We start from the raw sequence: 12,734 nt of genomic DNA on the forward strand, positions 1-12,734 counted from the left end.
TAGCAGTGTCCATGGTGGTAACATTGTCTTCAATGTAAAAAGTGCCTATTTGCAGTCACTGCCTCCACCACCACCACCAGGAGTGCTCCAGCTGAGAGGAAGCTACAGTTCTCACTACTCAGACCCAAAACACCCCTTTCCAATGACCTGTTAAAACATGGTGGATTATTATGAAGTTCAAGGAGTGCAGAGATATGCTTCACCTGAGGACATTAAAAAGTCTTATCGTAAAGTGGCACTTAAGTGGCACCCTGATAAAAATCCAGAAAATACAGAAGAAGCTGAGAGAAAATTCAAAGAAGTAGCTGAGGCATATGAAGTATTATCAAATAATGAAAAACGGGACATTTATGACAAATATGGCCAGGAAGGATTAAATGGTGGAAGCAGAAGTCATTTTGATGATTCTTTTGAGTATGGCTTCACATTTCGTAAGCCAGATGATGTCTTTAGAGAAATTTTTGGTGAAAGGGATCCATTTTCATTTCATTTCTTTGAAGACTCACTTGAGGACCTTTTAAATAGTCCAAGAAGCTCCCATGGAAGCAGTGGTACAAGATCCTTCTTCGCTACCTCCAATGAATATCCAGTTTTTGAGAGATTTTCTTCATATGCTACAGGATATATACCATATGGTTCACCGGGCCATGAGGGCCTTAATTCATTCTCCTCGTTGGCATCTGATAATAGTAGGATGGGCAACTACAGATCTGTTAAAACTTCGGGTAAGACTGTTAATGGCAAAAATACAAATACACAGAGAATTATCGAGAATGATCAAGAAAGAGAAGTTGAAGATTATGGCGAACTGAAGTCCTTCCTTATAAATGGTGTGGCAGATGAAGAGGGCTTTGCAGAAGAATGCAGCTGGAGAAGACAGTTATTCAACAATTATTCACCAAAGTACTTCAGACCCAAACATGTAACTCAACATACTTTTGTGGACAATGATGAGCAAGATATACCTTGGGTCACCAGCAACTGGGATCCCTCTATTTTCTCAGCAGGATTCAAAGACGGTGGTAAGAGGAAAAAAAAGAGGCATAAAGAGGTGCAGAAGAAGTCAACCAAAAGGAATCGTTAAATTGACTCTTCAGACACATTATGTTCATATAACAATTGAACGTGACTCTTTGTGTGTTTTTGTTAATCACAGAGTTTGGTAGATAACATTTGTTTAGAACTATACTAATATTATGTTTTTAACATGTTTAACAGGATTGTGGACCTGTGGTCAGTGTTGTTTGGAGTAGGTATGTCAGAAAAAGACGAGTTTGTGGTGACAGTGATGTTAAGAATTTGGAAAACAGGAAATACTATTTTACTATTTCTGAGCTGAACATTTACAAATCATAGAGTTTTTCTTTAGCAGAATTCATGATCTATTTCATTCCTTTTTTTTTTTTTAATTTTTTTTTCAACGTTTATTTATTTTTGGGGGGGACAGAGAGAGACAGAGCATGAACGGGGGAGGGGCAGAGAGAGAAGGAGACACAGAATCGGAAACAGGCTCCAGGCTCTGAGCCATCGGCCCAGAGCCTGACGCGGGGCTCGAACTCACGGACCGCGAGATCGTGACCTGGCTGAAGTCGGACGCTTAACTGACTGCGCCACCCAGGCGCCCCATCATTCCTTTTATCTATTTAAAACCACTATACAAACTCCTGAAATATGTACCGCATTAGGAGCTAAAAATTTATTACGATGTACAGATTCAGACTATATAATTATTCATGAAATGACTTTTTTCCAATAGAGGTAGAGCATTTCATACATAAGTACATTATAAATAAAAATTAAAGTATAAAGTATTTTCTCTTAAGTTAAAAATAGCCAGAGTTATATTTGCATTCCCATGTTTACAGTAGCACCTATTCACAACAGCCAAGAGGTGGAAGCAACCCAAATATCAATGAATGAATATACATGCATATAGTGGGATATTACTCAGCTTTTTTTTTTTATTAAAAAAAATTTTTTTTTACATTTATTTATTTCTGAGACAGAGAGAGATAGAGCGTGAGTGGGGGAGGGGCAGAGAGAGAGAGAGACAGAATCCTAAGCAGGCTCTAGGCTCTGAGCTGTTACCACAGAGCCCAACGCGGGGCTTGAACTCATGAACCGCGAGATCATGACCTGAGCTGAAGTCGTACGCTTAACTGACTGAGCCACCCAGGCAGCCCTTTTCAGCTTTAAAAAGGAAACCCTGTTAAATGCTACAAAATAGGTAAACTTTGAAACACTACGGTAAGTGAAATAAGCCAGCCATAAAGACAAAATACCTTATGATTCTACTTACATAAGGTAAGAAGTTCATAAAAACAAAGTAGAATCGTAGTTACTGAGGCAAGGGAGGGAGAGGTGTTGTTTGGTGGTCTGTTTCACAATATATATTTTAAAACAATTACCATGGTAAATTTTATGTTATGTGTATTTTACCACAATTAAAAAAGAAAGCTAGACTTATCCTGGATTTCTCAGAGCAATGTGGCTATATCATGTATGGCAGGCCACCAGCGACTCACTCCAGATAGGAAACTTTCTATTTTCTTTTTTAGTATATACCACGTACAAAGGATCTACAAATACATTACTCTAAAACATCTCTACCCACTATAGTTTAAGGTTACAATGGAAGAAAAATGAGTTACATCAGATATTGAGCAAGTAGTCTTAGCTAAATGTTTTCAGACATTTAAAATGAGCTTAGTTTAATTTCAACACAATCACTTCTTAGTTTCCTCTATTTTATTTTCAAAATATATTACTTTTCAGCCTATGAGTTTTATTCATTCATTCATTCAATGGTATTTTTTGAGTACCTACTGTTTGTCAGGTACTTGGGATACAGTAATGAGCAAACACGAAAAACCTTAACTGTCATGGAGTTTAAAGCTGGAGAAAGACAACAAACAAATACTAAATAAAATATAATGACAGTCATAGGTGTTAAGGAAAACAAAATAAATAAAGTAAGAATAGGGGACATAAGTTTTGGAGTAGGAGGGTTGAAATTTTAGTTAAGGTACCGAGGGAAAAGTGATGGCTAACATCTTTGTAAAGATGTAAAGAAAGTGAAGGAGTTAGCCATTTGGATATGAAGTGAAAGAGAATTATAGAAGGAACAGCAAGTGAAATGTCTCTAATGCAGAATGTGTAAAGTGTGTTTGAGGCTCAAAGAGATCATTGTGAACGATTAAGACAACAAGCAGATGAAATTAGGTAACAGGAGGTCAGATTATGCAGGTACTGCTAGATCACATTATGGACTTTGTTATTATAGGTGGGACGAGAAGCCACTTAAAGGCTCTGAGCAGAAGAATGACAATCTGACATATTTCAACAGGTCCACTCTGGCTGCTGTCATTGAGAAAAGACTCAAAGTAAGCAGACGTACAAACAGGGAAATCAGGCTATTGCTGGAATTCAGGCAGAGTCTGTAATAGCTTGGTCCAGGGTGATGGATGTAGGCAGGGGAAAGAGTGATCAAATTCTGGATATAGTCTGAAAATAGGGCCAAACGGAATTTACCGATAGGCTGAATATTGGGCATGACAGGAGTCAAGGTTTTTGGCTTTAGCAACTGAAAAAAGGGATTTGCTATTATCTCAGATAGGACCACAGGTGTTGAGTTTTGGACATGTTGCATTTGAGATGCCTGAATTTATTAACTGAAAATAATTTCTTAACTTGCATCCTGCATATTCCTTGTCATTGAATTCTTAAGTTTTTTTCTTTTTTAGCAAAAAGATTATCATATTATTTTAAGCTTTTATCACTTAGAAATGTAATGACTGCAAATTTTAATGTGACTAAAAGATGGGAACAAATAAGCAAAACTAAAACCCAATCACCTTTGGCAAAATACAGTTCAGTGGCATTTAGCAATGCAACAAATGTGGAAACCCAAAAAAAGATTGTAACATCTACTCTTTAAATGACTGCTATAGTAAAATGAGGGCTTTTGTTTAACTTTGTGTTGGTTGGTAGACAGGAAATTTTATAGAAAGGTCTGGGGACAATTTGCATTTAAAACTTACTTTCAGAAAATAAAATCATAAGGGGCGCCTGGGTGGCACAGTCGGTTAAGCGTCCGACTTCAGCCAGGTCACGATCTCGCGGTCCGTGAGTTCGAGCCCCGTGTCAGGCTCTGGGCTGATGGCTCGGAGCCTGGAGCCTGTTTCCGATTCTGTGTCTCCCTCTCTCTCTGCCCCTCCCCCGTTCATGCTCTGTCTCTCTCTGTCCCCAAAATAAATAAACGTTGGAAAAAAAAATTAAAAAAAAAAAAGAAAATAAAATCATAAAAGCTGAAAGTATTTTAAATGTTACTTTTATAAAATGTAATATTTAGTTAAGTATCTGTCATGTATGTGGGACAACTCAGGGTTGGAAAAAACGTAATTTTCCAGTAACAAAACCAAAACCAGCATCTCTAAAAATATAAGAATGACTGACATGCCCTTCAGTCCATTTTCCACTCTTAAAAATTCAGACTTAGTCTTACTCAATAGCTTAAAGTTACTCAATGGTTTCTCACTGCCCAGAAGATTGGAAATAACAAGACCCTTCATGAGCCAACAACCTCCTTTTCCTCCCAACTTGGTTTGTTTGTTTGTCTGTTTGTTTGTTTGAGAGAGAGAACACAAGCAGGGGAGGGGCATAGAGAGGAGGTACAGAATTTGAAGCAGGCTTCAGGCTCTGGGGCTTGAACCCATGAACCAGGAGATCATGACCTGAGCCAAAGTTGGATGCTTAACCGGCTGAGCCACCCAGTCATCCCCCAACTTGGTTTTTTAATCACCTCACCCTATACATCTTTTCCCAAATGTGTTCTAAGGGATAAAAAATTCAAGACTCATCACAGAAAAAGGGCCCCATGGTCAAATTCAGCTTGCAAATTACTGCCAAATACACTTCTTTCTTAGAGACTCAGAATTAGTCTATTATGTGCATGATGAAATGCAGCTTTCCCCAAACTTATTTAACCACAGAACCATTTGGTTTAACACCTGTTAACATGCCTAGGACCATATTTCAAAAAAGCTCCCCCAGGCTTACTGATGATTGCAAAGCTTTGTTCCATGCCTTTGCATATGCTCCCCCTGCCAGGATGGCTACGTCACTCTAGTCTGCTTGGTAAAAGCCTTTTTCAAGTCTCAAATATCTCCTAATATTTAAGGGCATGCCCTACATTACCTCTTGGCCCCTCCCTGCTGTCAGGAAACATCTATCACTTTTTCCTTCTCCACAGCACTGTTACTAAATTTAGTATGTTATACTACAATTACTTGTTTTGTCTCCCATGATGGTAGAAACTATGCTCTATGTTCATGTGTGGTGCTCAATGTTTGTTGAAAGAATTAACTGCAAACAGGCTTTTAAAAAATTATTCTCTACTTATTCAAAGTTTCCTATTGTACCCAATACTCTACTCAAAGGCTCTGTACCCAGAGTCTTTCTAAACAGCAACCAAGAGCACCACAGACATTCAAAGGTCTATTTACGAGCACCTCAAGTCAGTAGAATTTTTAAACTCTGAAACTTAGTAAAATCCCAAAATGACATTAAAAAAAAAAATCCATTACTGCCTTTCTTGAGCCCCTAAGTCACTTGAGTCAAGACTATTACAATCCATTGTTATACCGTCATTTATCTATTATCCATCATTCTGACTAGATAGTGAGCAACTCCACGGAAATGTAGATTCATCCACAAAGACTGCTACAAAGTTATTGAATGAAGAGAACATTCTTTCTGGCTCAATAAAAAGTTCCAAAAGGCCTCTACTAAGCCAGAGTTAAGACCTAATGGTGGTACAACAGAAAAAGGACTAGATGGTAATTACACAATTAAAATTTCTGACTTGCAACTTGTGATCCTGTGTTACTTTCAGTTCCCCATCCATAAATTGAGAATACCTACCCTAACTTTTAACTTGTGAAGATCCAAGGAGATCTTATCCAGTCAAAATGCCAATACATATTATGATATTAATGGTAAGAAGCGGTTAAATTTACTTCCTGCACTGAGGCAAACTGAAGCATAATGAATACATTTTTCAACGATCTTAGCATGTATGCTCCAGTATCTAGTCCTAAACTTTCATTAATAAGGTTTTACACAAAGCCTCAACAAATCCAAAAAAAAGAAAAAAGTCACAAGGCTCTGTGATTAAGATGAACTCCAAATGTATTCATCTACTCCCATGGAGGACAGCTTTCTGTAGCTTAACTATTAGAACCAAAGAGCAAGTTCTGTGCACGGGACAATGGTTATTTTTTTATTTTTTACAGGAAGAAATCTTGATATAATTACCATCCCATTTTCTTTTTTTTTTTTTTTAAATTTTTTTTTCAACGTTTATTTATTTTTGGGACAGAGAGAGACAGAGCATGAACGGGGGAGGGGCAGAGAGAGAGGGAGACACAGAATCGGAAACAGGCTCCAGGCTCTGAGCCATCAGCCCAGAGCCCGACGCGGGGCTCGAACTCACGGACCGCGAGATCGTGACCTGGCTGAAGTCGGACGCTCAACCGACTGCGCCACCCAGGCGCCCCAGCCATCCCATTTTCAATAAATTAAAGTACATCAATGTAACAAATATGTTCCAAGACATAGATTTGATTTCAAATACCACAGGCTCTGGTTCACACACCGTTCACCTATTGGCCAAAAACCCTGAAATATGATCCAACGGCAGATCCGCCCGCAGGGTAGATAATTCAGCTTTCACTGATCGAGGTTTATGTTCATCAGATTAATTGTTCACGATAGGGTACACCCTAAAAGAATGGTCCCCATTATTCCTGGACTCCTTCATCTTGCCTTTACCAACAGGGCTTTCAGACATTGAAAAGCCCAGGGAGTATCTCCAAGCATTACCTCTTCCGAGAGGAACTGCTCAAATGATTTGTATTACTAAACATGTTTCTTGTACATTCTGTAGACAGCTCTCAAGCCACTCTTTGAAAACACGAAAACAGGATTTTCGATAACCTAACAAAAGCAAGAGCTACTTGATGGGAGACACTTTGTCACCTAAGCAAGTGATAACTGAGACACCGTCTGGGAGTCCGAGTAACTTTGAAGACAGCCCCTCTGGGGGATGGCACACACTTTCTCTCGGCAGTCATTCCTGCTTCCCAGAATACCTCAACGGTAGGGAGAACAGGGCCCACCCTTTTCCAGAAGCAGCAGGTAAAAAAGAAATCCGAGGAGCGCACAAAGGGTTTGGGAGTGGAAGCCCCAGCACGAGAATGGTCCGCCGAACCAGGTATTCCCTGAGACCAACTTGGATTCCTCTAGGGCGCCTCAGGTTTCTCAGAGAGCAAGCCCCGGAAGGGACACCGTGGGAGGTGAGTCTAACCTGAGAGGCAGCGGGCGGTTGCTACGGCGGGAACCAGCTTAGCTGCTGACAGCAACCAAGACATGACGGTCTCGCACACGCGGCAGGAAGGATAAAAGGAAAACAGCCAGAGAAGCAACGGGCCGCCGAGCCGTGTCGCCAGGAAACCAAGCCAAACACCCCTCCCCTTCCGGCCGGCGCCGCTCGCGGGGCTTTCCTTCCCCCCCAGCGGCGCTGAATGATGACGTCACGCCTCAGCGCTATGATTGCCTTCCTGACAGAGAGCCCATTTGGCGTCAGGTCGTCGTGCTCCATTAAATGCCCGTACGCATAGGATGTCCGATTCTAAATGACTACCAGCAGGGGTTGATATTTCTCGTCTTCTTAAAAGCACCATGTGGGGGGATTGATGCACCCAGAGAACTGGGTCAGCATTTAGAATATATGAATGCGGGCGTACAGGCAGGCAACAGCCTGAACAGCCACACTTCTAGAAGGTTCTAGGCAGTGCGCAGGAGCAGAGGTGGAGGGAGTAGGAATGAACAGGCGAAGGACCCGGGGTCACGAGACCGTTGGGTAGGAGGAGCCAGCGGCCGGGGAGGTTCTAGTCTGTTCTGTCTCGCGGCAGCCGCCCCCTTCCCCACGGTGACGCTGGGCTAGTACCTGCGCCTGGAATCGGGCCGCAACCTTAGCTGCGTCCGCCGCCCGCCGTCGCTTCTGGACCATGGACCCCCGCAAAGTGAGCGAGCTTCGGGCCTTCGTGAAAATGTGTAAGCAGGATCCGAGCGTTCTGCACACCGAGGAAATGCGCTTCCTGCGGGAGTGGGTGGAGAGGTGAGACCTGGGCCGAGGACCGTTGGGGGTGGGAAGAGGGACGGCCGGAGGGGGAGCTGGGCCGCAGCTGGCGCGGGGAGGACGAGCGGGGAGCTCTGCCGCGAGGCCTGCTGAGTTGCCTCCTCTTTGTGGCTCTCCCTGGCCAGGAAAGGAAGGCGACTTCAGGGGCTAATGGAGGACCGGGAAGCGTAGATAGTACAGAGGCGGGGACGGGAGGGGGGGTGGGGTGGGCACAGCTGGGTCCCCTCACCCTGAGGTCGTCCGGGGTGTGTCTTGATCCAAATATAAATGCAGACGATTGCAGGGACTTGGGACACTGTAGACGTGGTGGTGGGGAAAGGGAGCTGCAAGATTTCTCTTTCGCGTAGAGTTTTCTTGAAATCTCGGGCGTCCTGTTTAAAAGGTCTCAGTGACACATGGCTATTTTACGCACTACGTCTTTAAATAGTGTTGTAAAAATGATAACTTGTTATATAATGAGTTGTAATAAAAATGGTAACACTGTTTGGCTACCTTTAAATTTACAGCGATTCTAACTGCGTAGAATTATTTTGGGAATCACTTACTGTATCTCCGTAGTAGCAGTGCCATCACACTTAACACTTGAAAAATGATTTTTCAAGGACCAGCATGTAGCCATGATCTATTCTTGTTATTCTTAAATCTGGAGTACTTCGCTACGTGCGCGGAATTGAGTAGGCGTTGTGCCAGATGCTTGGAAACAGTATAATAAATGCGGAAATTTGTCGTAATATTTACCATATAATAGAGATTAATATTTTGCATATTGGAGGGGAACTTAAGGGAGAAAGGGAAATCTTCCCCGAGATGATTTTTAAAAATCGCTATTAGTGGTGAGGAATTTAAAAGATGAAACACAGGCACAAATCGCACCTCATGGTGATAATAGCGACAGTGCAAGGCAACGTGACTCAGAGGTACTACTCTGAACATTGATCTTTTCATAGGGGAGGAGGAACACACGATTACCAAATACTTGAAAGAATGTTTTTTTCAACAAACTCTTATAAGGAAGAAGCTTAAGTTAAAGTTTGTCAGCGGTGTATATAGTGGTACAATTTTTTTTTTCTCTGAGAAGCTTCTCAGTCTTTTACTTCTCCAGTTTTTGAACTACTGTAAGATTTTGCTCATGCTATTAGTGTAAGATTCCGAGAACACTTACTGTAGTAACGTAACTATTATTGACAATAGCTAACAAGAATACCGTTTTGTAACAGAAAAACCTACAAGATGCTAATTTCAGGACTAGGAATTTAGGCCTAGATTTTGGTCCTTTCTTCTTACTAAGTTGACAATTTCAGTGTCTCACTTGACACGTGAGTATGCTTTTATTCTCTTATATTTATTTATTTAAAAAAAATTTTTTTTCAACGTTTATTTATTTTTGGGACAGAGAGAGACAGAGCATGAACGGGGGAGGGGCAGAGAGAGGGAGACACAGAATCGGAAACAGGCTCCAGGCTCCGAGCCATCAGCCCATAGCCCGACGCGGGGCTCGAACTCACGGACCGCGAGATCGTGACCTGGCTGAAGTCGGACGCTTAACCGACTGCGCCACCCAGGCGCCCCTATTCTCTTATATTTAGTCATTAAAGGAAAGAGCCTACAATTAAGTTGTTTCTAAAATTCCAGGTAAAGCAGGCATATATACCACAGGGAAGTTTAATACTTGGCATCAAGAGTGAACATTATACTGAGTGTATACAATGTTTTGTTCCACTGCTCAAGAGGAAAAAGGGAGCTGTGAAGAAAAGGTTAAAACGTCCCTAAAAACAATGTAACTTGTGCTGGAGTGATTATGGCTGTGTAGAGAATTCTAGTTTAAGGTCTGGAAAATATTGTCAGACATTATTTCCAGAAAATACTTAATGTATCTTTTTTTTTTTTTTTTTTTTTTTTAACATTTCACATTGGTAATTCCAGGATTTCTTTCCTGGTTCCATTTATACTTTTTTTTTTTTTTCCCATTTATACTTTTCATGTGGCATCCTAAATTTTTGGTTTCATTATGGGATGAGGCATCTTGGCACGTGTAGGGGCCCTATTCTGAAGCTTTTGTTATCTCTTTATTTTAATCTAAATTAAAATTTTTGTAGGCTTTGAGGCCTTTGCTTGAAGTATATCAATTTCTCTCTGACTTCACGTCATCCTTCTTAAGTGCAGGATTATAGAAGATTGGGCTGAATGTGGAGATTTCTGGGCCCAGGAATATTCCTAAGCCTAATCCTACTTTTAGAGCTCCCCAAGTTGCAACCATTTCAGAGTTCTCTCTTCATACTAGATTAGTTGTAGGTACCCTGGCTTAGACATTAAAGAACAATTTATTTAGTCTATTTGCTTATTTGCCAGAATTTCTACCATTGTTTATAGCTTAAAATTTTATTTGGTGTTAAAAATTTATTTAACAGCCTTTTCTTTTTTTTTCCTTTTAAAAAATGTTTATTTTTGAGAGAGAGAGAGAGAGGGACAGTGCAAGCAGGGGAGGGACAGAGAGGGAGACACAGAATCCGAAGCACGCTCCAGGCTCTGAGCTGTCAGCACAGAGCCCTATGCAGGGTCGAACTCATGAGCAGTGATCTCATGACCTGAGCTGACCTCAACCGACTGAGCCATCCAGATGCCCCAACAAGAGCTTTTTCAATGGGACGAAGGGAAATACGAAGCAGAAATTTTTTTGTCTTATTAGTCATTGAAGATCCTGGGAGACTATGATCTTTTCAACAAATATGTTTTGGGATTTTTTTTAGAGGAAGCAGCATTGTTTGACACTGTTTTATTATTTCATTCTATGGTGATTTAAGATCAAAGGGAGTATCTTTGTATTCTAATCTCCAGCACAGTGTTTGGCATATGGCTTTTCAGTAAATATATTAAATGAACAGGTTGCATTTCTGTCTCAATGAGTTTAGAATGTAACACCCAGTGTTTTTGTACAGGTGCCTAAGTAACTATTGCTTAAAGCAATTGGTATGTATCAAATGAAGGGAATTATGAATGAGGTCTTGTGTGATTCTGTATGAGGAAGGTCTCTGCACTAGCTCTAGTTGGCAACATAAAAGACTATACTGGCAAAGTCCAGTTTGCACTGTTGGGCAGGGAACTAGCTTGTTTTAAATCTTGGAAGCATTAAATGAAATTTCTGTATATATAAATTGGTGTTAATCTTCTGACAAGTAACTAGAATTCAGAATGTGAGAAACTGTATGTAGCTTGTGAATAAACCTTGTGTTCCCTCCCCTCCAGTTTTAAAAATAAAAAAATAAAATTTTTGAAACTTGCAGGAAAATCGCAAGTACGATACAAACAATATGTCTCCTGAAACTATTCCCAGTGTTGTGCCCCCAGCACCTTTGTGTATTTCCCACAAACAAGGACAGTCTGTACAATGTAATCATCAAACTTGGGAAACTAAGAATCCTGCATTAATGCTATCAAATCCTCAGAATTATATGTTGTACTTTATTGTTTATGACTCCTAATATCTATTCTGAAAGAATTCTTCAGTCATTTCTTGACTTTCATGACCTTGGCAGTTTTGCATATTACAGACCAATTATTTTGGATAATTTCCCTCAATTTGGGTTTGTCTCATCTTTCCTGAGGATTAGATTTAGCTTAACGCATTTCTTGGCAAGACTGGCCCTTCCCCAAATTTTAATGTAGGTTAGACTGTTACGGCTGCGTTTGAATGTGTACCTCAGTACATTCCTGAATGTTGCATTTCGAAACTTAGGGAAAAAACATGGCCTTAAGAGAGGCCATGTGTCTTCATTAAAATTTAACTGCAAAGAACTGTCATTTGATTACTGTGCTCTTTTGAAAAGTAGTTTCTCTGTAGATTAGAATTTTAAAGAATTTTGTTGTGAAAGGTACTAAGTGAAGATTTTTTTGTAACTTATATGGAACAGAATGGGAAAAGTGTGCACATTTCTCTTGATTGGTGCTTAACAAGAAATTCCAGACTTTGTTATTGCATTTGCTATTTTGTTTTGTTGTTGTTGTTTGCTTATTTTGAGAGAGAGATTGAGAGCATACAAGCGGGGTAGGGGCAGAGAGAGTGGGAAAGAGAGAATCCCAAGCAGGCTCTGTACTGTCAGCGCAGAGCCTGTTGAAGGGTTTGAACTCACAGAACCCTGAGATTGTGACCTGAGCTGAAGTCAAGAGTTAGATGCTTAACAAACTGTGCCATCCAGGTGCCCCTGCATTTACTGTTTTAGATTTCTAGGTTTGTTTCTTGTTGGCTCCAGTGTAAGTGAAAAGACAAGCCACAGGTGAGAGAAGCTATTTGCAGCACATAAAACTGACAGAGGGCTTGTATGCAGAGTATACAAACACCTACAGATAAATGTGACAATCTAATAGCTGGAGGAGAGTTGAATTTTACAAAAAAGGCTATGCAGGTGGCTGATAAATAAGTGAAAAGAGACTCAACTACAATGGGATACCACTGTACATCTATCAAAATGACTAAAAATTTAAGACGGACAATAGCTAAGTGTTGGCCAAGTTGTGGAACAACTGGAATTCTTAGGCA

The 12,734-nt window shown here is 40.7% G+C and overlaps 3 protein-coding genes across 5 annotated transcripts in view; 2 read left to right on the forward strand and 1 right to left on the reverse strand.

The window, feature by feature from the left end:
* Positions 1–7,559, reverse strand: part of XPNPEP3 (X-prolyl aminopeptidase 3) — a 78,020-nt gene extending 70,461 nt beyond the window's left edge. The window contains exon 1 of one of the 2 annotated variants that reach the window (XM_086712177.1): positions 7,367–7,559. In XM_086712177.1, the coding sequence (XP_086568303.1) occupies positions 7,367–7,430 (64 nt within the window). In that variant the 5' untranslated portion in view covers positions 7,431–7,559. The remainder of the gene's footprint in view (positions 1–7,366) is intronic. The other variant, XM_086712179.1, reaches the window with a different exon arrangement.
* DNAJB7 (DnaJ heat shock protein family (Hsp40) member B7) lies at positions 24–1,129 on the forward strand. The gene has a single exon (XM_025926758.2). It carries the CDS (start codon positions 158–160, stop codon positions 1,082–1,084), a length of 927 nt encoding a protein of 308 aa, XP_025782543.1. The 5' UTR covers positions 24–157; the 3' UTR covers positions 1,085–1,129.
* A 339-nt stretch (positions 7,560–7,898) lies between the features above and the next one.
* The window catches only part of ST13 (ST13 Hsp70 interacting protein), a 32,313-nt gene continuing 27,477 nt past the window's right edge, over positions 7,899–12,734 (forward strand). Inside the window, exon 1 of one of the 2 annotated variants that reach the window (XM_086712181.1) lies at positions 7,899–8,179. In XM_086712181.1, coding sequence (XP_086568307.1) covers positions 8,070–8,179 — 110 coding nt within the window. In that variant the 5' untranslated portion in view covers positions 7,899–8,069. The remainder of the gene's footprint in view (positions 8,180–12,734) is intronic. The other variant, XM_025926363.2, reaches the window with a different exon arrangement.

This window comes from Puma concolor, chromosome B4 (assembly GCF_028749965.1).
Source record: "Puma concolor isolate L17-30 chromosome B4, mPumCon1.1.hap2, whole genome shotgun sequence".
NCBI lineage: Eukaryota > Metazoa > Chordata > Mammalia > Carnivora > Felidae > Puma > Puma concolor.

Coding starts and splice junctions, on each gene's coding strand:
- DNAJB7 (XM_025926758.2), top strand. CDS start 158: ATGGTGGATTATTATGAAGTTCAAGGAGTGCAGAGATATGCTTCACCT.